The sequence below is a fragment of the Rana temporaria genome, chromosome 4 (assembly GCF_905171775.1).
Source record: "Rana temporaria chromosome 4, aRanTem1.1, whole genome shotgun sequence".
Classification (NCBI taxonomy): Eukaryota; Metazoa; Chordata; class Amphibia; order Anura; family Ranidae; genus Rana; species Rana temporaria.
In genome coordinates, this window is record NC_053492.1 from 476196212 (window position 1) to 476219989 (window position 23778).

Here is a 23778-nt window from a genome sequence, read left to right on the forward strand (position 1 = left end):
TCTGTGTCCCCCTCGGTTTTTCCTTCTCCTCCGTGTCCCCCTCGGTTTTTCCTTCTCCTCCGTGTCCCCCTCGGTTTTTCCTTCTCCTCCGTGTCCCCCTCGGTTTTTCCTTCTCCTCCGTGTCCCCCTCGGTTTTTCCTTCTCCTCCGTGTCCCCCTCGGTTTTTCCTTCTCCTCCGTGTCCCCCTCGGTTTTTCCTTCTCCTCTGTGTCCCCCTCGGTGTTTCCTTCTCCTCTGTGTCCCCCTCGGTGTTTCCTTCTCCTCCTTGTGTCCCCCTCGGTGTTTCCTTCTCCTCCGTGTCCCCCTCGGTGTTTCCTTCTCCTCCGTGTCCCCCTCGGTGTTTCCTTCTCCTCTGTGTTTCCTTCTCCTCCGTGTCCCCCTCGGTTTTTCCTTCTCCTCCGTGTCCCCCTCGGTGTTTCCTTCTCCTCCGTGTCCCCCTCGGTTTTTCCTTCTCCTCCGTGTCCCCCTCGGTGTTTCCTTCTCCTCCGTGTCCCCCTCGGTGTTTCCTTCTCCTCCGTGTCCCCCTCGGTGTTTCCTTCTCCTCCGTGTCCCCCTCGGTGTTTCCTTCTCCTCCGTGTCCCCCTCGGTGTTTCCTTCTCCTCCGTGTCCCCCTCGGTGTTTCCTTCTCCTCCGTGTCCCCCTCGGTTTTTCCTTTTCCTCCGTGTCCCCCTCGGTGTTTCCTTCTCCTCCGTGTCCCCCTCTGTGTTTCCTTCTCCTCCGTGTCCCCCTCTGTGTTTCCTTCTCCTCCGTGTCCCCCTCGGTTTTTCCTTCTCCTCCGTGTCCCCCTCGGTTTTTCCTTCTCCTCCGTGTCCCCCTCGGTTTTTCCTTCTCCTCCGTGTCCCCCTCGGTTTTTCCTTCTCCTCTGTGTCCCCCTCGGTGTTTCCTTCTCCTCTGTGTCCCCCTCGGTGTTTCCTTCTCCTCCTTGTGTCCCCCTCGGTGTTTCCTTCTCCTCCGTGTCCCCCTCGGTGTTTCCTTCTCCTCCGTGTCCCCCTCGGTGTTTCCTTCTCCTCTGTGTTTCCTTCTCCTCCGTGTCCCCCTCGGTTTTTCCTTCTCCTCCGTGTCCCCCTCGGTGTTTCCTTCTCCTCTGTGTTTCCTTCTCCTCCGTGTCCCCCTCGGTTTTTCCTTCTCCTCCGTGTCCCCCTCGGTGTTTCCTTCTCCTCCGTGTCCCCCTCGGTGTTTCCTTCTCCTCCGTGTCCCCCTCGGTGTTTCCTTCTCCTCCGTGTCCCCCTCGGTGTTTCCTTCTCCTCCGTGTCCCCCTCGGTGTTTCCTTCTCCTCCGTGTCCCCCTCGGTGTTTCCTTCTCCTCCGTGTCCCCCTCTGTGTTTCCTTCTCCTCCGTGTCCCCCTCGGTTTTTCCTTTTCCTCCGTGTCCCCCTCGGTTTTTCCTTCTCCTCCGTGTCCCCCTCGGTTTTGCCTTCTCCTCTGTGTCCCCCTCTGTGTTTCCTTCTCCTCTGTGTCCCCCTCTGTGTTTCCTTCTCCTCCGTGTCCCCCTCGGTTTTTCCTTCTCCTCCGTGTCCCCCTCGGTTTTTCCTTCTCCTCCGTGTCCCCCTCGGTTTTTCCTTCTCCTCTGTGTCCCCCTCGGTGTTTCCTTCTCCTCCTTGTGTCCCCCTCGGTGTTTCCTTCTCCTCCGTGTCCCCCTCGGTGTCTCTCTCCCTCCGTGTCCCCCTCGGTTTTTCCTTCTCCTCCGTGTCCCCCTCGGTTTTTCCTTCTCCTCTGTGTCCCCCTCTGTGTTTCCTTCTCCTCTGTGTCCCCCTCTGTGTTTCCTTCTCCTCTGTGTCCCCCTCTGTGTTTCCTTCTCCTCCGTGTCCCCCTCGGTTTTTCCTTCTCCTCCGTGTCCCCCTCGGTTTTTTCCTTCTCCTCCGTGTCCCCCTCGGTTTTTCCTTCTCCTCTGTGTCCCCCTCGGTGTTTCCTTCTCCTCCTTGTGTCCCCCTCGGTGTTTCCTTCTCCTCCGTGTCCCCCTCGGTGTCTCTCTCCCTCCGTGTCCCCCTCGGTTTTTCCTTCTCCTCCGTGTCCCCCTCGGTTTTTCCTTCTCCTCTGTGTCCCCCTCTGTGTTTCCTTCTCCTCTGTGTCCCCCTCTGTGTTTCCTTCTCCTCTGTGTCCCCCTCTGTGTTTCCTTCTCCTCCGTGTCCCCCTCGGTTTTTCCTTCTCCTCCGTGTCCCCCTCGGTTTTTCCTTCTCCTCCGTGTCCCCCTCGGTTTTTCCTTCTCCTCTGTGTCCCCCTCGGTGTTTCCTTCTCCTCCTTGTGTCCCCCTCGGTGTTTCCTTCTCCTCCGTGTCCCCCTCGGTGTCTCTCTCCCTCCGTGTCCCCCTCGGTGTTTCCTTCTCCTCCGTGTCCCCCTCGGTTTTTCCTTCTCCTCCGTGTCCCCCTCGGTGTTTCCTTCTCCTCCGTGTCCCCCTCGGTGTTTCCTTCTCCTCCGTGTCCCCCTCGGTGTTTCCTTCTTCTCCGTGTCCCCCTCTGTGTTTCCTTCTTCTCCGTGTCCCCCTCGGTGTTTCCTTCTTCTCCGTGTCCCCCTCGGTGTTTCCTTCTCCTCCGTGTCCCCCTCTGTGTTTCCTTCTCCTCCGTGTCCCCCTCTGTGTTTCCTTCTCCTCCGTGTCCCCCTCTGTGTTTCCTTCTCCTCCGTGTCCCCCTCTGTGTTTCCTTCTCCTCCGTGTCCCCCTCGGTTTTTCCTTCTCCTCCGTGTCCCCCTCGGTTTTTCCTTCTCCTCCGTGTCCCCCTCGGTTTTTCCTTCTCCTCCGTGTCCCCCTCGGTGTTTCCTTCTCCTCTGTGTCCCCCTCGGTGTTTCCTTCTTCTCCTTGTGTCCCCCTCGGTGTTTCCTTCTTCTCCTTGTGTCCCCCTCAGTGTTTCCTTCTCCTCCTTGTGTCCCCCTCGGTTTTTCCTTCTCTGTGTCCCCCTCGGTTTTTCCTTCTCCTTGTGTCCCCCTCGGTTTTTCCTTCTCCTCCGTGTCCCCCTCGGTGTTTCCTTCTCCTCCGTGTCCCCCTCGGTGTCTCTCTCCCTCCGTGTCCCCCTCGGTGTTTCCTTCTCCTCCGTGTCCCCCTCGGTGTTTCCTTCTCCTCCGTGTCCCCCTCGGTGTTTCCTTCTCCTCCGTGTCCCCCTCTGTGTTTCCTTCTCCTCCGTGTCCCCCTCGGTTTTTCCTTCTCCTCCGTGTCCCCCTCGGTTTTTCCTTCTCCTCTGTGTCCCCCTCTGTGTTTCCTTCTCCTCTGTGTCCCCCTCGGTGTTTCCTTCTTCTCCTTGTGTCCCCCTCGGTGTTTCCTTCTTCTCCTTGTGTCCCCCTCGGTGTTTCCTTCTCCTCCGTGTCCCCCTCGGTGTTTCCTTCTCCTCCGTGTCCCCCTCGGTGTTTCCTTCTCCTCCGTGTCCCCCTCGGTGTTTCCTTCTCCTTGTGTCCCCCTCGGTGTTTCCTTCTTCTCCTTGTGTCCCCCTCAGTGTTTCCTTCTCCTCCTTGTGTCCCCCTCGGTGTTTCCTTCTCCTCCGTGTCCCCCTCGGTGTTTCCTTCTCCTCCGTGTCCCCCTCGGTGTTTCCTTCTCCTCCGTGTCCCCCTCGGTGTTTCCTTCTCCTCCGTGTCCCCCTCGGTGTTTCCTTCTCCTCCGTGTCCCCCTCGGTGTTTCCTTCTCCTCCGTGTCCCCCTCGGTGTTTCCTTCTCCTCCGTGTCCCCCTCGGTGTTTCCTTCTCCTCCGTGTCCCCCTCTGTGTTTCCTTCTCCTTCGTGTCCCCCTCGGTTTTTCCTTCTCCTCCGTGTCCCCCTCGGTTTTTCCTTCTCCTCCGTGTCCCCCTCGGTTTTTCCTTCTCCTCCGTGTCCCCCTCGGTGTTTCCTTCTCCTCCGTGTCCCCCTCGGTGTTTCCTTCTCCTCCGTGTCCCCCTCGGTGTTTCCTTCTCCTCCGTGTCCCCCTCGGTGTTTCCTTCTCCTCCGTGTCCCCCTCGGTGTTTCCTTCTCCTCCGTGTCCCCCTCGGTTTTTCCTTCTCTGTGTCCCCCTCGGTTTTTCCTTCTCCTTGTGTCCCCCTCGGTGTTTCCTTCTCCTCCGTGTCCCCCTCGGTGTTTCCTTCTCCTCCGTGTCCCCCTCGGTGTTTCCTTCTCCTCCGTGTCCCCCTCGGTGTCTCTCTCCCTCCGTGTCCCCCTCGGTGTTTCCTTCTCCTCCGTGTCCCCCTCGGTGTTTCCTTCTCCTCCGTGTCCCCCTCGGTGTTTCCTTCTCCTCCGTGTCCCCCTCGGTGTTTCCTTCTCCTCCGTGTCCCCCTCTGTGTTTCCTTCTCCTCCGTGTCCCCCTCGGTTTTTCCTTCTCCTCCGTGTCCCCCTCGGTTTTTCCTTCTCCTCTGTGTCCCCCTCTGTGTTTCCTTCTCCTCCGTGTCCCCCTCTGTGTTTCCTTCTCCTCCGTGTCCCCCTCGGTTTTTCCTTCTCCTCCGTGTCCCCCCTCGGTTTTTCCTTCTCCTCCGTGTCCCCCTCGGTTTTTCCTTCTCCTCTGTGTCCCCCTCTGTGTTTCCTTCTCCTCCGTGTCCCCCTCTGTGTTTCCTTCTCCTCCGTGTCCCCCTCGGTTTTTCTTCTCCTCCGTGTCCCCCTCGGTTTTTCCTTCTCCTCCGTGTCCCCCTCGGTTTTTCCTTCTCCTCTGTGTCCCCCTCGGTTTTTCCTTCTCCTCCGTGTCCCCCTCGGTTTTTCCTTCTCCTCCGTGTCCCCCTCGGTGTTTCCTTCTTCTCCTTGTGTCCCCCTCGGTTTTTCCTTCTCCTCCGTGTCCCCCTCGGTGTTTCCTTCTCCTCCTTGTGTCCCCCTCGGTGTTTCCTTCTCCTCCTTGTGTCCCCCTCGGTTTTTCCTTCTCCTCCGTGTCCCCCTCGGTGTTTCCTTCTCCTCCTTGTGTCCCCCTCGGTGTTTCCTTCTCCTCCTTGTGTCCCCCTCGGTGTTTCCTTCTCCTCCTTGTGTCCCCCTTGATGTTTCCTGCTCCCCCCGTGTCCCCCGCCGTGTTTCGCTCCGCTCCTTCGCTCCTGCTCCACCCCCCTGGAACTGTCAGGATGGAGAGTGGAGTAGGAGCCGGTAAATCCGGCTCCTTACTGCTCCGAATGGACAGAGTCAGTAATCACTGACTCTGTCCATTCACATAACTGAAACATCGTAAACTGTGATTACAATGTTTCAGTTTATGAATGAAGAGGAGCCGCTGTCTTCTCTCCATTCATTTTCAGCGCAGCTGAGGCTGCTGAGAAAGGGATTGGGGAATCGGTGTCCCTAGTCCCTTTCCCTGTCTCAGAGGGGAGATGTCAGAGGTCTGTTAAGACCCCTGATATCTCACCAAAGCCCCCCCAACAGGGCTAATTAAAAAAAAAAAAAAAAAAAATTGCAATGAATAATTTAAAAAATAAAATGTAAATAATAATAAAAAATAAACACACTGACAATCCACTACCCCCCCCCCTCAAAAAAAAAAAATATCACTGTAAAACAAAAAAAAATCACCATAAAAAAAAATAGTAATTATTTAAAATAAAGTAAAAGTAATTTTCGGTTTCGGCCTGACATTTTTTTTATTTTGGTTTTGTTTCGATTCTGAAATTTCCATTTCGGTGCACCTCTAGTATTTGTGTCTCCTTGCAGCCCAGCTCCGGAAACTGGAAGGCCTGAAAAGCATCGCCATTACCACAAACGGGATTAACCTGGCCCGGCAGCTTCCCCGGCTGAAGGAGGCGGGACTGGACGTGCTGAACATCAGTCTGGACACCTTGGTGCCGGCCAAGTTCGAGTTCATTGTGAGGAGGAAAGGTGGGTGCCTCCGATCTCCCTTGGAAGGTAGGGGGGGCGGGAGGGGCATGTGCCCCGTAATCATCACCCCCTGAGGACAAGGAGGGACAGAGACATATGCTCTCTCCTATGAATGTGTTCCTTGTCAGCATATTAGCAATGCAGGACATTGACTGTATTTGGCTCTTTGTCCTGCTTCTCCCTCATTCCATCTGAGCTCTGCTGTACAGGGACTGCAAAAGTCAAATTCAGATGTATTCACTGCTTGCATCAATTCTCAGTGATGTCATCGGTCTCTAGTGATTGGATAGGCTGCATTCTCAGTGATGTCACCGCTCTCTAGTGATTGGATAGGCTGCATTCTCAGTGATGTCATCGCTCTCTAGTGAATGGATAGGCTGCATTCTCAGTGATGTCATCGCTCTCTAGTGATTGGATAGGCTGCATTCTCAGTGATGTCACCGCTCTCTAGTGATTGGATAGGCTGCATTCTCAGTGATGTCATCGCTCGCTAGTGATTGGATAAGCTGCATTCTCAGTGATGTCACCGCTCTCTAGTGAATGGATAGGCTGCATTCTCAGTGATGTCATCGCTCTCTAGTGAAGGGATAGGCTGCATTCTCAGTGATGTCATCGCTCTCTAGTGAAGGGATAGGCTGCATTCTCAGTGATGTCACCGCTCTCTAGTGATTGGATAGGCTGCATTCTTAGTGATGTCACCGCTCTCTAGTGAAGGGATAGGCTGCATTCTCAGTGATGTCATCGCTCTCTAGTGAAGGGATAGGCTGCATTCTCAGTGATGTCACCGCTCTCTAGTGATTGGATAGGCTGCATTCTCAGTGATGTCATCGCTCGCTAGTGATTGGATAAGCTGCATTCTCAGTGATGTCACCGCTCTCTAGTGAAGGGATAGGCTGCATTCTCAGTGATGTCACCGCTCGCTAGTGAATGGATAGGCTGCATTCTCAGTGATGTCACCGTTCTCTAGTGATTGGATAGGCTGCATTCTCAGTGATGTCATCGCTCTCTAGTGAATGGATAGGCTGCATTCTCAGTGATGTCACCGCTCTCTAGTGATTGGATAGGCTGCATTCTCAGTGATGTCACCGCTCTCTAGTGAATGGATAGGCTGCATTCTCAGTGATGTCACCGGTCTCTAGTGAATGGATAGGCTGCATTCTCAGTGATGTCACCGCTCTCTAGTGAATGGATAGGCTGTATTCTCAGTGATGTCACCGCTCTCTAGTGAAGGGATAGGCTGCATTCTCAGTGATGTCATCGCTCTCTAGTGAAGGGATAGGCTGCATTCTCAGTGATGTCACCGCTCTCTAGTGAAGGGATAGGCTGCATTCTCAGTGATGTCATCGCTCTCTAGTGAAGGGATAGGCTGCATTCTCAGTGATGTCACCGCTCTCTAGTGAATGGATAGGCTGCATTCTTAGTGATGTCACCGCTCTCTAGTGAAGGGATAGGCTGCATTCTCAGTGATGTCATCGCTCTCTAGTGAAGGGATAGGCTGCATTCTCAGTGATGTCACCGCTCTCTAGTGATTGGATAGGCTGCATTATCAGTGATGTCACCGCTCTCTAGTGAAGGGATAGGCTGCATTCTCAGTGATGTCACCGCTCTCTAGTGATTGGATAGGCTGCATTCTCAGTGATGTTACCAGTGTCTAGTGATTGGATAGGCTGCATTCTCAGTGATGTCATCGCTCTCTAGTGAAGGGATAGGCTGCATTCTCAGTGATGTCACCGCTCTCTAGTGAATGGATAGGCTGCATTCTCAGTGATGTCACCGCTCTCTAGTGATTGGATAGGCTGCATTCTCAGTGATGTCATCGCTCTCTAGTGAAGGGATAGGCTGCATTCTCAGTGATGTCATCGCTCTCTAGTGAATGGATAGGCTGCATTCTCAGTGATGTCACCGCTCTCTAGTGAATGGATAGGCTGCATTCTCAGTGATGTCACCGCTCTCTAGTGAATGGATAGGCTGCATTCTCAGTGATGTCACCGCTCTCTAGTGAATGGATAGGCTGCATTCTCAGTGATGTCACCGCTCTCTAGTGATTGGATAGGCTGCATTCTCAGTGATGTCACCGCTCTCTAGTGATTGCATAGGCTGAATTCTCAGTGATGTCACCGCTCTCTAGTGATTGGATAGCCTGCATTCTCAGTGATGTCACTGCTCTCTAGTGATTGGATAGGCTGCATTCTCAGTGATGTCACCGCTCCCTAGTGAATGGATAGGCTGCATTCTCAGTGATGTCACCGCTCCCTAGTGAATGGATAGGCTGCATTCTCAGTGATGTCACCGCTCTCTAGTGAATGGATAGGCTGCATTCTCAGTGATGTCACCGGTCTCTAGTGAATGGATAGGCTGCATTCTCAGTGATGTCATCGCTGTCTAGTGAATGGATAGGCTGCATTCTCAGTGATGTCACCGCTCTCTTGTGAATGGATAGGCTGCATTCTCAGTGATGTCACCGCTCTCTAGTGATTGGATAGGCTGCATTCTCAGTGATGTCACTGGTCTCTAGTGATTGGATAGGCTGCATTCTCAGTGATGTCACCGCTCTCTAGTGATTGGATAGGCTGCATTCTCAGTGATGTCACCGCTCTCTAGTGATTGGATAGGCTGCATTCTCAGTGATGTCACTGGTCTCTAGTGAATGGATAGGCTGCATTCTCAGTGATGTCACCGCTCTCTAGTGAATGGATAGGCTGCATTCTCAGTGATGTCACCGCTCTCTAGTGATTGGATAGGCTGCATTCTCAGTGATGTCACCGCTCTCTAGTGATTGGATAGGCTGCATTCTCAGTGATGTCACTGGTCTCTAGTGATTGGATAGGCTGCATTCTCAGTGATGTCACCGCTCTCTAGTGAATGGATAGGCTGCATCCTCAGTGATGTCACCGCTCTCTAGTGATTGGATAGGCTGCATTCTTAGTGATGTCACCGCTCTCTAGTGAAGGGATAGGCTGCATTCTCAGTGATGTCATCAGTCTCTAGTGAATGCATAGGCTGCATTCTCAGTGATGTCACCGCTCTCTAGTGATTGGATAGGCTGCATTCTCAGTGATGTCATCGCTCTCTAGTGAAGGGATAGGCTGCATTCTCAGTGATGTCATCGCTCTCTAGTGAAGGGATAGGCTGCATTCTCAGTGATGTCACCGCTCTCTAGTGATTGGATAGCCTGCATTCTCAGTGATGTCACTGCTCTCTAGTGATTGGATAGGCTGCATTCTCGGTGATGTCACCGCTCCCTAGTGAATGGATAGGCTGCATTCTCAGTGATGTCACCGCTCCCTAGTGAATGGATAGGCTGCATTCTCAGTGATGTCACCGCTCTCTAGTGAATGGATAGGCTGCATTCTCAGTGATGTCACCGCTCTCTAGTGATTGGATAGGCTGCATTCTCAGTGATGTCACCGCTCTCTAGTGAATGGATAGGCTGCATTCTCAGTGATGTCACCGCTCTCTTGTGAATGGATAGGCTGCATTCTCAGTGATGTCACCGCTCTCTAGTGAATGGATAGGCTGCATTCTCAGTGATGTCACCGCTCTCTAGTGATTGGATAGGCTGCATTCTCAGTGATGTCACTGCTCTGTAGTGAATGGATAGGCTGCATTCTTAGTGATGTCACCGCTCTCTAGTGATTGGATAGGCTGCATTCTCAGTGATGTCACTGCTCTCTAGTGATTGGATAGGCTGCATTCTCAGTGATGTCACCGCTCTCTAGTGAAGGGATAGGCTGCATTCTCAGTGATGTCACCGCTCTCTAGTGATTGGATAGGCTGCATTATCAGTGATGTCACCGCTCTCTAGTGAAGGGATAGGCTGCATTCTCAGTGATGTCACCGCTCTCTAGTGATTGGATAGGCTGCATTCTCAGTGATGTTACCAGTGTCTAGTGATTGGATAGGCTGCATTCTCAGTGATGTCACCGCTCTCTAGTGAATGGATAGGCTGCATTCTCAGTGATGTCACCAGTCTCTAGTGATTGGATAGGCTGCATTCTCAGTGATGTTACCAGTGTCTAGGGAATACATTTTGTGACTGTGGCTCCTTTTTATAACCAACTACCTAACATTCCGTTTTCTCCTCCCTGCAGGGTTCCATAAAGTCATGGAGGGGATCAGCCGCGCGGTGGAGCTGGGATACAACCCTGTCAAGGTGAGGGGGACACCCGGGTTAATAATAATTGGGGCTACTACGCCATAATCGGTTGCAGTGCGCCCCATAGAACTGTATTTGTTTGTTTTTTGCTGAAATCACCTGGTTTAACGAACTCCTCCCCCCCCGAGACCCCCCTCCCCCCGGCTACAAGTGTAAACTAAGCTTTATGGTACTACAATCCTGACGCCACATCGGGAGTAAATCATGTTCCCAATCTGCTGTGAACCCTGAAGTGCTCAGCTATGAGCGCTTCCAGTTTCAGAGCTGTCAGAACCCAGACGGAAATGCCAGATTACAGTCCTGAGCTCACAGTACTCTTGGTCTGTGCGGCACTCACACATCCTTACATAAGTGACAACAAATGATGTTGCCAGGCCGGAGGATTTAATGTATGTATCAGGTCCAGACACTGATTTTTTTTTTGGGGACTGATTGATGGACTGTCTCTCCCCTCCAGGTGAACTGTGTGGTGATGCGCGGCCTGAACGAGGACGAACTGCTGGATTTTGTAGCGCTGACAGAGAAGCAGCCGCTGGAGGTGCGCTTCATAGAATACATGCCCTTTGACGGTAAGTCACCCTGAGAGAACTTTATGTGCCACCGTAACCGGCTGCCCAGTCAGCCGTTTTCTTTTAGGAATCTCTCCCAACACCAATGGATAACCAGTGATGGAATATCAGTGCCACCATCTTGGCAATGTGGGATCCCAGCTCTAGGTTGGTAGCTTTCAGCACAGATCTGTCCGGTACCCCATTAAGTAAGTGCGGCCGAGGGGTAGGCAGAAGAGACGTCACTTTGGGTGCAGTTTTTTTTTTTTAGGCTCCATTCACACTTGTGCGACTCCAAAGTCGCAACATTTAATTGTGCGACTTTGGTCTGAATTTACTCTCTCTGGACCTAAGTTGCATCAAAAGTGCTATCAAAGTAGTGCAGACACCTTTGACTATAAGTCGTATGGATCCAAACAAGTGCCATTTGAAAATAATGGGATGTGACTTGTCATGTTCAAAGTGTGAATGGAGCCTTAAATGAAGTGAAGGTTTTATAGAATACCACCCCCCCCCCCCCTCATTCTGTCTTGGGTCCCCCTGGGAAGCCCCCATCACATCCCAGGAGGCTGCAGGAGTCCATTCACAAAATGGCCAGTGGGGCCAGGCTGCTTTAGCCCAGAAGAGGCAGCCAGCTGAAGAGGACCAAGATGGTGGCATGGGACACCGGCACAGACTGGCTAATGCTGGATCCATTGGGCGGGGATAGTTGCTCCAGTTTGCCATAATTGGCATCCTTCACGCCTCCTTGTGAAGCAGGTTTTCTTCCTCTCCCAAAAGGGAGTCCATTTACAGAATAGTCAAGGAATCCAGGTTGCCTGAACCCAGAAGAGGCAGCCAGCTGAAGAGGACCAAGATGGCGGCATAGGTCACAGACTGGCCAACAATGGATCCACTGGGCAGGGATCGTTGCTCCAGTTTGCCATAATTGGCATCTTTCACGCCTTCCTGTGAAGCGGGTTTCCCCCCCCCCGCCCAAAAGGGAGTGCATTCACAGAATAGCCAGTGGGGCCAGGCTGCTTGAACCCAGAAGAGGCAGCCAGCTGAAGAGGACCAAGATGGCGGCAATGGATCCACTGGGCAGGGATCGTTGCTCCAGTTTGCCATAATTGCCATCTTTCACACCTTCTTGTGAAGCGGATTTCCTTCTCTGCCCAAAAGGGAGTCCATTCACAGAATGGCCAGGGAATCCAGGTTGCCTGAACCCAGAAGAGGCAGCCAGCTGAAGAGGACCAAGATGGCGACATAGGACACAGACTGGCCAACAATGGATCCACTGGGCAGGGATCGTTGCTCTAGTTTGCCATAATTGGCATCTTTCACACCTTCTTGTGAAGTGGGTTTCCTCCCCCCGCCCAAAAGGGAGTTCATTCACAGAATGGCCAGTGGGGCCAGGCTGCTTGATCCCAGAAGAGGGAACCAGCTGAAGAGGACCAAGATGGCCGCATAGGACACAAACTGGCCAACAATGGATCCACTGAGCAAGGGGATGGTTGTTAATGTTCCAGTTTGGTATAGTTGGCCTCTTTCCTGCCTCATTGTGAAGCGGTTTTCATCCCCCCCCCCATCCCAAAGGTGAACAGTTGATGTCTGCCTTGAACACATTCAATGGTATTTGGATGAGGGGGTAACCAAGTTACCCCAGTGGGTGCAAATGCCAGGATATGTTCCCAACACTAATTATAACTGAGTAATCCTCAGGATGAGCCACGTCTTCAATAATTGGGTCCACTTGAATGTGACCAACTACTACAAGCTATAATGCCTTTACTGTGCTTTGTGGAAACTTTTTTTTTTTTTTATAAATAAAGTTCTGTCTTTTTTGACAGGCAACAAGTGGAACTTTAAGAAGATGATGAGCTACCAGGAAATGTTGGACAGCATCCGGCAGAGGTGGCCGGACCTGGAAAAACTGCCCACCGAAACGTCCAGCACTTCCAAGGTACAGAATATATTAGTTGGGTATCGCAGATGTTCTGTTTTTCACAGACCTAAAACATAATATAACATTATTTTTTTTTTTCACAGATACATCGATGACCTTTTTTTTTATTCAGAAATTTATATTTTCTCTTGTAATTCCATGACCAGGTCTGATCCTTCTCCACCTGACTTTTTGGGTTGCCAGAAGCAGCCATGCTGGATCTTGGTGGCACCTATGGCTAATTTCATGTCCCCTGGATGTTGGGAGTGACTTGTGCCACCAATGTTGGCCGGCTCTGATGTACAGTGGAACCTCGAATTGCGAGTAACGCGGTTAACAAGCGTTTTGCAATACGAGCGCTGTATTTCTAAAAATCCTAACTCGGTTGTCTCGCAAAACTAGCAGGATTCAGGCCAATGCGGTGTGCAGTACCACATTTGGCCTGAGGTGGGGGGGGCATTCGGAAAGGCCCAAGGACAGTTCGGCTGACCTCGGCAAACCTCAGAAAGGCTTGTGTTAACGGAGTCTTTCCAAGGTTTGCCGAAGGTCAGCCGACCTGTCCTCTGGCCTTTCCGGCCGTTTCCGAGGCTCTCTGGGCCCCCCCCCCCCCCGCCTCTTGCCGCATGCGGTATTGCATGCCATTGAAGTCAATGCGCAACAAATTATTTTTGTTTTTATTGACTTCAATGGGGAAACTCGCTTTGATATGCGAGTACTGTAACGGAACTATGTATTCTGCCTGTACATCTAGAATAACCATGCAGTGGGACATACAAAGGACCAAATTACTTGTTACAATTGGATTTACCACATTATATTCTGAGCTCAAAGGGTTAATTGCAGAGTGACTCTTTCACTGCTAAATTCTAATGTACTCTTCTCCAGCTAATTGACTCTCTTTTGTGTATTGTACTACAAGTTAGCAGTCTCCTGTCAGGTGTATTGTATTAGCATATCAATTATGTTCAGAAGAACTTGTCAAGCTTTGCAGTGCCGAAATGGCTAAATACTGACAAGATTATCTGTGAGTGTGTATTATTCTAAAGGTTAATTTGAATTCTATTGATAAAGGAATGTGTCTGGTCAGGTCATGTTAAATATAGCTCGGGGCCGAAATGTCTGGATACTGATTGGTGATTAGCTCAAGGGGATGTCATTATCTAAAAGTATCTGTATTGAAGCCCCCCTCTGTGTGAGGAGGGGGCGGAGAGTTTCATTGTTCCTGTAACAGCTTGTAACTAGATATAAACCAGGAGAATGTACCATTAAAACAGTCCTACTTGACCCTTCAAAACGTAGCCCCGTCTCGTTCTTGAAAGGGCATTCTACTGGATTACTATTCTGCTCCTTTCACAGCTGAACCTGACTCTCTCTCTCTCTGGATCTCGTGGATGGGATTATACCGGCTTTACTTGCATACAGCAACTTGCCCGCAGAAAAGGACGTCTCCAACGGCTGATACCCTCTCACTACCTGGGTAGCCGTTACAAGTACCTTGGATTACGAGCATACTCCTGGAACGGATTATGCTCGTAATCCAAGGTTCCACTGTATTTTAGATAGAGCTAGGGCATTGTGGAGCTGGATTGGAAATGATTTGTCTTTTTTACAGTGGAACCTCGGATTACGAGCATAATCCGTTCCAGGAGAACGCTCGTAATCCAAAGCACTCGCATATCAAAGCGAGTTTCACCACTGAAGTCAATGGAAACGAAAATTATTTGTTCCGCATTGACTTTAATGGCATGCAATACCGCATGTGGTCAGAGGTTGGGGGGGCGCCAGAGAGCCTCGGAAACACACAAGGACACCTCGGCTGAACTCGGAAAGGCTCAGGAACTGAGCATTTTCTGAGATTTTCAGTTCGGCTCTGCTCAGCTCCGGCGTCCAGCGCTCTTATTGCGAAGCGCTCGTTAACCGCGTTACTCGCAATCCGAGGTTCCATTGTATTCTGTATGAAGTGTGCTCAGTCTGGAGGGGGGACCCCATAGAGGAGGACACAGCTGATAACATGGACGTGTATATATCTATCTGACAAATTCATTTCATTGTAGCCATCTTCTTCTTCCCTTGCTAGATGTATCGGGTGCCCAATTTCCAGGGGCAGATCGGCTTCATCACCTCCATGTCTGAACACTTCTGTGGCTCCTGTAACCGGCTGAGGATCACAGCGGATGGGAACTTGAAGGTACAGAGAAGATACGATTTGCTCTTTGTCTTGTATGGTCAGAACAGAAGTCATCCCATTGCCAAGTCCTGTCCTATTCACTTACATTCTATGGGCCCTATTCAGGGTCTAAATTGAAGCTATGAATGTCTCTCTCTTAGTAGACCTTCACTCCAAATGTGTAACAATCCTTCAAATGTTTGCTTTCAGCTAAGCCTGGACCAAATTGGTGTTCCCCCTGTCTCTGCCCAGCTCCTCCTACATCTGGCCCCTGAACCAAATGGGTGTTCTCCTGTCTTTGCCCAGCTCCGCCCACTGCAGGCCCCTGAACCAAGTGGGTGTTCCCCCTGTCTGCCCAGCTCCTCCTACATCTGGCCCCTGAACCAAATAGGTGTTCTCCTGTCTTTGCACAGCTCTTCCCACTGCAGGCCCCTGAACCAAGTGGGTGTTCCCCCTGTCTCTGCCCAGCTCCTCCTACATCTGGCCCCTGAACCAAATAGGTGTTCTCCTGTCTTTGCGCAGCTCTGCCCACTGCAGGCCCCTGAACCTCTGCCTCTCTCTCTCTTTCCCCCCTCTGAACCAAGCCTTCAACATGGGGAGGCTGCTTGTCCCCATGTTGATGGGGACAAGGGCCTCTTCCACGCAACCCTGGCTGGTGGGGGGCTTTCGGAATCTGGACGCCCCCAGATCCCAGCCCCCCATGGGTGTTGCTTGTCTCTGTCCAGCTCGGCCTACAGCTGGTCCCTGAACCAAATGGATGTTCCCTGTCTCTGCGCAACTTCGCCCACAGCTGGCCCCTGAACCAAATAGATGTTCCAGTCTGCCCAGCTTCACCCACTGCTGGCCCCTGAACCAAATGGGTGTTCCCTGTCTCTGCGCAGCTCCGCTCCCAGGTGGCCCCTGAACAAAATGGGTGTTCCCTGTCTCTGTGCAGCTCCACCCACTACAGGCCCCTGAACCTAATGGGTGTACCCCTGTCTCTGCCTCCACCCCCCCCCCCCCCAACGCTCTGAACCATGCCCTCAACATGGGGAGGCTGCTTTTCCCCATGGGAACAAGGTTCTCTTCCCCACAACCCTGGCTGGTGGCTAGTTGTGGGGGTCTGTGGGTGGGTGGGGCTTATCAGAATCTGGACGCCTCCACATTCCAGCCCCCCATGGGTGTTCCTTGTCTGCCCAGCTCTGCCCACAGCTGGTCCCTGAACCAAATGGGTGTTCCCTGTCTCTGCCCAGCTCCACCCACAGCTGGCTCCTGAACCAAATGGGTGTTCCCTGTCTCTGCCCGGCTCCACCCACAGCTGGCCCCAGAACCAAATGGGTGTTCCCTGTCTCTGCCCAGCTTCACCCACAGCTAGCCCCTGAACCTAATGGGCGTTTCCTGTCTCTGCCCCCCCCCCCCCCAACTCTTTGAACCATGCCCTCAACATGGGGAGGCTGCTTTTCCCCTGGCTGGTGGGTAGTTGTGGGGGTCTGTGGGGTGGGGGGCTTATCAGAGGAGACCCGGTGACATCACTAAGTGATCCTGCCCCCTCATGACATCGATCCAGCATGCCCCGTTTTTTTTATATTTTTGGCATGGGGTTCCCCTTAAAATCCATACCAGACCTGAGGGTTTGGAGGGGCCCCCCCCCCCCCCCACTGGCAATTCATTGTTTGGTTTTACATTCAGCTGTCAGCGGGGAACCCGGCTCCAACCTCCGATACTTCAGTCCAGCCCCCTGAACCTTTTTCTAGTTTGTAGGCCACACTTTCCAGCCCTCTCAAGGCTGGGGCTCCGGAGATCTGTGATGGGTGGATGACACTTGGTTTCCCTAGTGGCAGCATTTGAGGTGCTTTATGGGCAACCCAATTCCAACCATCTAGGCTTCATTGTAAATCCTCAACCCAACCCAACAACTCCCTCTAACCCAACCCAACACCCCCCCCCTAACCTAAACCAACCCAACCCAACATCTCCCCCTAAACTAACCTAAACCAACCCAACATCTCCCCCTAACCTAACCTAACCTAAACCAACCCAACATCCCCCCCCCCTAACCTAAACCAACCCAACCCAACATCTCCCCCTAACTTAACCTAAACCAACCCAACCCAACATCTCACCCTAACCCACCCCCCCCCCCCCCAAACTAAACCAACCCAACATCTCCCCCCAAACTAACCTAAACCAACCTAACATCTCCCGCTAACCCAATCCAACCCAACATCCCAACCCAACATCTCTCTCTAACCTAACCCAACGCAACACCCCCCCCAACCTAACCTAACCCAACCCAATATCCCCCCGAAACCTAACCGCACCCTTTTACTGACCTGGTAAAGTATCCAGAGGACCACTTTATAAGTTCACATAACATTTCTCTCATTTGGGGAGTCTAGAACCTTTGTGGGCCCCATTCCCCATATCTATTCCGACCCTACTGGAAATCTAGCCAGTTACGCTAGCAATAGTCAATCATTTCCTATGTGTATCATGTTCTGTATAGTGACCTGTCCCCCCCTCTCTGGTGTCCTCTAACAGGTCTGTCTATTTGGGAACGCCGAAGTGTCTCTCAGGGACTTGCTGCGGTCGGAGTCCAGCGAGGAGGAGCTTATTCAGACAATCGGAGCTGCTGTGGGCAGGAAAAAGAAACAACACGCAGGTAAGTGTCCGGGGTTCTCTGCTGGCCTTGTGTTTTTTTTTTTTTTTTTTTTCTATGATGTGATCTATTTGCACCCACTAGAAATGGCCAACTCCGTTTTTGTACAAGGGTCCCCCAGCAGGTTTGAAAAGCTCCTCGGGCTGCAATTCTTACCTTCTCTCCAGCGCTGCTAACCACAGTAAAAAAAAAATCCCAGTTTTGTGTTGTCCCCAATAGAAGTAATAGAGGGTAAATCTTTCAATGGGGACACTAGTTCTGGTGACCTGGGAGTCCCCAAGGAACTCCCTCTCACTTCCTGTTTAGCTATGGGAAAGGAAGTGAAGGGAAATTTCTGCACTGGGACACAGATGGCGAAAAAAAGAAATATCTGACAGGGGTTATAACCTTCCCTTGCTTTATAAAAAATTAGAAAAAAAAAAGGTTCTACTTTAACTTTATTGTTATCACAACAGATGAACAATAGCCCTTGCGGCAGCAATAAACATGTTACGCCGAGGAAGCCGAGGAGCCGAGCGGGGCTCATCATTCCCTCACTCGACTTCATGTCTCAGAAGGGAAAGGACGCGATCGTCTCCGCTGGTACCAACCGGAACGGGGAGGGAGGAGGTCCCTCTCCTGCCCCCAATTAAAGTGATCTTGCTGCGAATCCACCGCGGAGACCACTTTCCTCAGAGGACCACCCACCGTTTAAGAATATACCGGGGTTATGGCAGCTATCCGGTATTCTACGTCAAATTTCCAACATATGACGGCGGGCGGTCGGGAAATAGTTAACCTTTAAAGTGACCCCACCGCCTCTTGGGCTACCGCGCAAAGGCGACCGCGTACGCCGCTTCTCCACGCGCGCAGACGGCAAACGTCCCACACATGTAAGGTATCGCTGCAAACCTCGCTATCGCGGGCAGCAATTCTCGCACCAGACCTCCTCTGTACATCTAAAGTGGTCACCTGTAAAGGCTTTTAAAGCGTCGCCTATGGATAGGAAAATTTACGCCGTTTGACGTCGTCCGTTGCGCGGGCGTGCGCAATTTTTTAAGGCGTGACATCTTGTGTATCTAATTTACTCTGCGTAACATCATCTTTTTTTTTTTTATGTTTGACCAAAAGAAAAAAAAAAAAGGGTTATGTATTGTATTTTTTTGCATTAAAAATGTTTCTTCTTAAAAAAAAAAAAAAAAAAAAATATATATATATATAAAAAAAAAAAAAGGATCTGAGTAAAAAAAATTCAAAATAATAATAATTGGGTAATCGGCGTGCAAATACTGTGTGATATATAAAATTGTACAAAAGAACACCCACCAGTTTTTTAGGACCTCTGCTTAAAAAAATAATAATAATAATATATAAAAAAAAAATATATATATATATATATATATATATATATATATATATATATATATATTATAATGTTTGGGGGATTCTAATTTGTTAGCAAAAAAAAATATTGATTACATTTAAACAAAAAAGTGTAAAAAAAAAAAAAAATTCATGTGTGCACTGACACGTGTTTATTCACACGCAGGTATGTTCAACATATCACAGATGAAAAACCGTCCGATGATCCTGATTGGTGGGTGACACGGCCTGTACGTATGGGGTGGGATGGTCACTTTTTTTTGTTTTTTTTTTCTTGTGATTTGATCGCTCACTTTTTTCAGTTAATGCAAAGTGTTCTCTGATTGGATGAGGTGAAAATTGTGATGTCACCTCCTCTCCTCGTCCAATCAGAAAATGCTTTGTATTTATTGAGAAGGTGCAAGGTGTTCCCTGAATGATAAAGAGAGATTAGCTTTGCTCTAGATTAATGTAGACACTGCAATTTGTTTAGTTCCAAATCCTTTAATTTTTTTTTCGTTGTTTTTTTTTATTATTATTATTTTTATATTTTTACGAATTTCAACAAATTATTTTATATATATTATTATAATATAATTTGTTGAAATTCGTAAAAAATCAACAAAAAATTTTTTTTTGTTTTTTTTTTACAAATTCGTTTATTTGGAAATATACGAATTAACGAAAATCCATTTAACAAATTTTTCCAAATATTCAGGAAATTCGAGAATCTGAAATAATAACTAACTATTAAATTATAGGTATTGGAATTTCCTTTCAATTTTGGCTGTTAGTGCGACGTAACGAATACAAATTTATCCAAAATAATGAATACCTACAATTTAATAGTTATTAGTTAGTTAGTTATTTAGAATTTTCGGATTTCGTTCTTTCGAATTTTTGGATTTTCATTCTTATTTTAAAATGTACGAAATAAAATCGAAAGAAAATCCAACAATTCGAAAGAACGAAATCTGAAAATTCGAAATAACTAATAATGACTATTAATTTGTAAGTATTGGAATTTCCTTTCAAATTTGGCTGTTAGTGAACGTAAAAAAAAGGAATTTATCCGAAGTTTCCGAATTATCCAAAATAATAAATGCCGCATCTAAACAAAAGGAATGTAACAAATTAATAATAATAATAAATAACAATAATAACTTTTTATTATTATTTAATAATTTGTTCCGTTCCATCTGTTTAGATGCGGCATTTATTATTTTGGATAAATTCGTATTCGTTACGTTCACTAACAGCCAAATTTGAAAGGATATTCCAATATCTATAATTTAATAGTTATTATTAGTTAGTTTATTACTTCGAATTTTCGGATTTCGAATTTCTTGGATTTTTCTTATTTTAAAATTTTCGACATTTCGTAAATTCGTCAATTTTGAAAATTTTAAAATAAAGAAAATCCAACAATTCGAAATGAACGAAATCTGGAAATTCGAAATGACTAACTAATAAACTATAAAATTATAGGTATTGGGATTTCCTTTCAAATTTGGCTGTTGGAGAACGTAAAAAAATACGAATTTATCTGAAGTTATGCCGAATAACGAATGCCGCATCTAAACGAATGGAACGTAACAAATTTAACAATAATAACAACTTTTTATTGTTATTTATAAATGTTGTTCTGTTCCATTTATTTAGATGCAGCATTTGTAACTTCGGATACATTTTGTATTTGTTACGTTCACTAACGTGCCAAATTTAAAAAGGAAATTCCAATACCTATAATTTAATAGTTGGTTATTTCAGATTTTTGAATTCATGAGTTTGCAAATTTACAAATTTTCGGATTACGAATTGCGATCATAATGAATGACCCAAAAAACGAAGAAAAAAAAAAAAAAAAAAAGGGAATAAAACGAAAACAAACAAAAAATACGAAATTTCGTAAATTTGAAAATAAGAAAGAAAATCCAACAATTCGAAAGAACGAAATCCGAACATTCTAAATAATAACTAATAACTATTGAAAAGGTAATTCCAATACCTATAATTTAAATTTTGGCTGTTAATGAACATAAAAAAGAAGAAGGAATTTATCCAAAATAACGAATGCCGCATCTAAACGAATGTAACGTAACAAATTAATAATAATAAATAACAATAATAACTTATTATTATTTATTAATTTGTTCCGTTCCATTTATTATTTTGGATAAATTTGAATTAGTTACGTTCACTAACAGCCAAATTTGAAAGGAAATTCCAATACCTATCATTTAATAGTTATTATTAGTTAGTTTATTACTTAGAATTTTCGGATTTCGTTCTTTCGAATTTCTGGATTTTTCTTATTTTAAAATTTTCGAAATTTCGTAAATTCGTCAATTTTGAAAATGTAAAAATAAAGAAAATCCAACAATTCGAAATGAACGAAATCTGGAAATTCTAAATGACTAACTAATAAACTATGGGCTAGATTCAGGTAGGGGCACGTAAGTTTGTGCGGGCGTAGCGTATGTTATTTACGCCATGCCGCCGCAATTTACAGTATTCACAAAGCACCTGCTCAGTAAGTTGCGGCGGCGTAGTGTAAATCTGCCGGCGTAAGCGCGCCTAATTCAAATGAGGATGAGGGGGGCGTGTTCTATGTAAATTACTCGTGACCCGACATGATTGACGTCTTTTACGAACGGCGCATGCGCCATCCGTGGACATATCCCATTGTCCATTGCTCCAAAGTACGCCGCAGGACGTATTGGTTTAGACGTGAACGTAAATTACGTCCAGCCCCATTCACACGGACAACGTGCTCAAACGACGTAAAAATTTTCAAATTCCGTCGCGGGAACGACGGCCATACTTAACATTGACTAGGCCAGCTATTTGTTGAAATAACTTTACACCGGAAAAAGCCTTACGTAAACGATGTAAAAAAAGCGCACGTACGTTTCTGAATCGGCGTATCTAGTCATTTGCATCTTCTACGCCGAACTCAGCGGAAGCGCCACCTAGCGGCCAGCGTAAATATGCACCCTAAGATACGACGGCGTAGGAGACTTGCGCCGCTCGTATCTTAGCCTAATTTAAGCGTATCTGGTTTCCAGAATACGCTTAAATTTACGACGGCGCAGATTCAGAGTTACGACAGCGTATCTACTAATACGCCGGCGTAACTGTATCTGAATCTAGCCCTATAAAATTATAGGTATTGGGATTTCCTTTCAAATTTGGCTGTTGGTGAACTTAAAAAAAAAATACAAATGTATCCGAAGTTATGCCGAATAACGAATGCCGCATCTAAACAAATGGAACGGAACAAATGTAATAAATAATAATAAAAAGTTAATATTTTTTATTATTAATGCATTACGTTCAATTTGTTTTAGGTGCGGCATTCGCTATTTCGGATAATTTGTAACTTTCGGATAAATTTGTATTTGTTACGTTCACTAACAGCCAAATGTGAAAGGAAATTCCAATACCTATCATTTAATAGTCATTTCAGATTTTTGAATTTACGAGTTTTCGAATTTAGGAATTGCAACCATAGCGAATGACCCAAACAAAAAAAAAGCAGTGCAGGTCTACTAGAATGGCAAAACATTTTTCTTTTTCTTTTTTGTTTTTTTTTTTTCGGGTCATTCGTTATGGTCGCAATTCGAAAATTTGGAAACTCGTCAATTCTAAAATGGCTATTAAAATAATTAATAACTAAATAATATTTTTTCTTTCCCCTTTTGAATAGAGAAAGGGGAAGGTTATGTTATAACCCTTGTCGGGTTTTTTTTTTTTTTCCCTCTTTGTCCCATTAGGGAACCAAAACAGGAACCGAGAAATAATCCCTCTAAAGTGAGAGAATCCCTGGTTGTCACCAAGACTAGTGTCCCCATTGGAAGATTTCCCCTATTTTCCTGTTCTGGTGACAACCTAAAATTTTAGCCTTTTTTTAGTTGTATTTAATCACTTGAGTCCACCGGACTTTGTTCTCCTGAAATTAGGGTTGTCCCGATACCACTTTTTTAGGACTGAGTACAAGTACCGATACTTTTTTTCAAGTACTCGCCGATACCGAATACCGATACTTTTTTTTAAATGTGTCCCCAAATGCAGCCATGTCCCCCCACAAATGCAGCCATGTCCCCCCACAGATGCAGCCATGTCCCCCCCACAAATGCAGCCATGTCCCCCCACAGATGCAGCCATGTCCCCCCACAGATGCAGCCATGTCCCCCCCACAAATGCAGCCATGTCCCCCCCACAAATGCAGCCATGTCCCCCCCACATATGCAGCCATGTCCCCCCCCCCCATATGCAGCCATGTCCCCCCCCCCATATGCAGCCATGTCCCCCCCCATATGCAGCCATGTCCCCCCCCCCATATGCAGCCATGTCCCCCCCCCATATGCAGCCATGTCCCCCCCCCCATATGCAGCCATGTCCCCCCCCCATATGCAGCCATGTCCCCCCCCCCATATCCAGCCATGTCCCCCCCCCATATCCAGCCATGTCCCCCCCCCCCCATATGCAGCCATGTCCCCCCCCCCATATGCAGCCATGTCCCCCCCCCCCATATGCAGCCATGTCCCCCCCCCCATATCCAGCCATGTCCCCCCCCCCATATCCAGCCATGTCCCCCCCCCCATATCCAGCCATGTCCCCCCCCCATATCCAGCCATGTCCCCCCCCCCCATATCCAGCCATGTCCCCCCCCCATATATGCAGCCATGTCCCCCTTACCGTACATGCTGCCGCCGTTTGGTTAATACGCGCGGGGAACATTACAGCTTTCATTTGAATAGCTGTAGTCTTTCGCGCCGCGCTCCGTATAGACACTCCCCCTTGCTCGGGATTGGACAGTTCACCCGAGCAAGGGGGAGTGTCTATACGCGGCGCGGCGGGAAACACTACAGCTATTCAAATGAAAGCTGTAATGTTCCCCGCCCGTATTAACCAAGCGGCAGGATGCGGCGTAGCGGCGCAAGTATTCTATTTCGGTATCGGGGGTATTTGCGGGAGTACAAGTACTCCCGCAAATACTCGTAATTGGTCCGGTATCGGGACAACTCTACCTGAAATCCCAGAACATTTTTTTTCATTGGGATGATGTCTACGTTCAGCTCATTATAGATTTTTTTTATATTGTAGTTTATCGTAATGTATTTTACTTTTTTTTTTCCTTCTTATTTTTTTTATTTTAGGAGACCGATAGGACTTTATTTAACTTTTAATTTAACATTTTATATATATATATAAAAAAAAAAGCTTTCCGGTAGTTTTTCCCAACGGTTCCTTAACAGCCCTTCCTGCACAT

The 23778-nt window shown here is 48.2% G+C and overlaps 1 protein-coding gene across 3 annotated transcripts in view; it reads left to right on the forward strand.

The window, feature by feature from the left end:
* MOCS1 (molybdenum cofactor synthesis 1) overlaps positions 1 to 23778 on the forward strand; it is a 50865-nt gene that overhangs the window by 23318 nt on the left and 3769 nt on the right. Inside the window, exons 4-10 of one of the 3 annotated variants that reach the window (XM_040351840.1) lie at positions 5565 to 5729; positions 9821 to 9882; positions 10343 to 10454; positions 12263 to 12375; positions 14435 to 14545; positions 17045 to 17165; positions 18691 to 18738. In XM_040351840.1, the coding sequence (XP_040207774.1) occupies positions 5565 to 5729; positions 9821 to 9882; positions 10343 to 10454; positions 12263 to 12375; positions 14435 to 14545; positions 17045 to 17165; positions 18691 to 18738 (732 nt within the window). Of the gene's footprint in view, positions 1 to 5564; positions 5730 to 9820; positions 9883 to 10342; positions 10455 to 12262; positions 12376 to 14434; positions 14546 to 17044; positions 17166 to 18690; positions 18755 to 23778 lie in introns of all 3 variants that reach the window. The other 2 variants (XM_040351842.1, XM_040351841.1) reach the window with 2 other exon arrangements.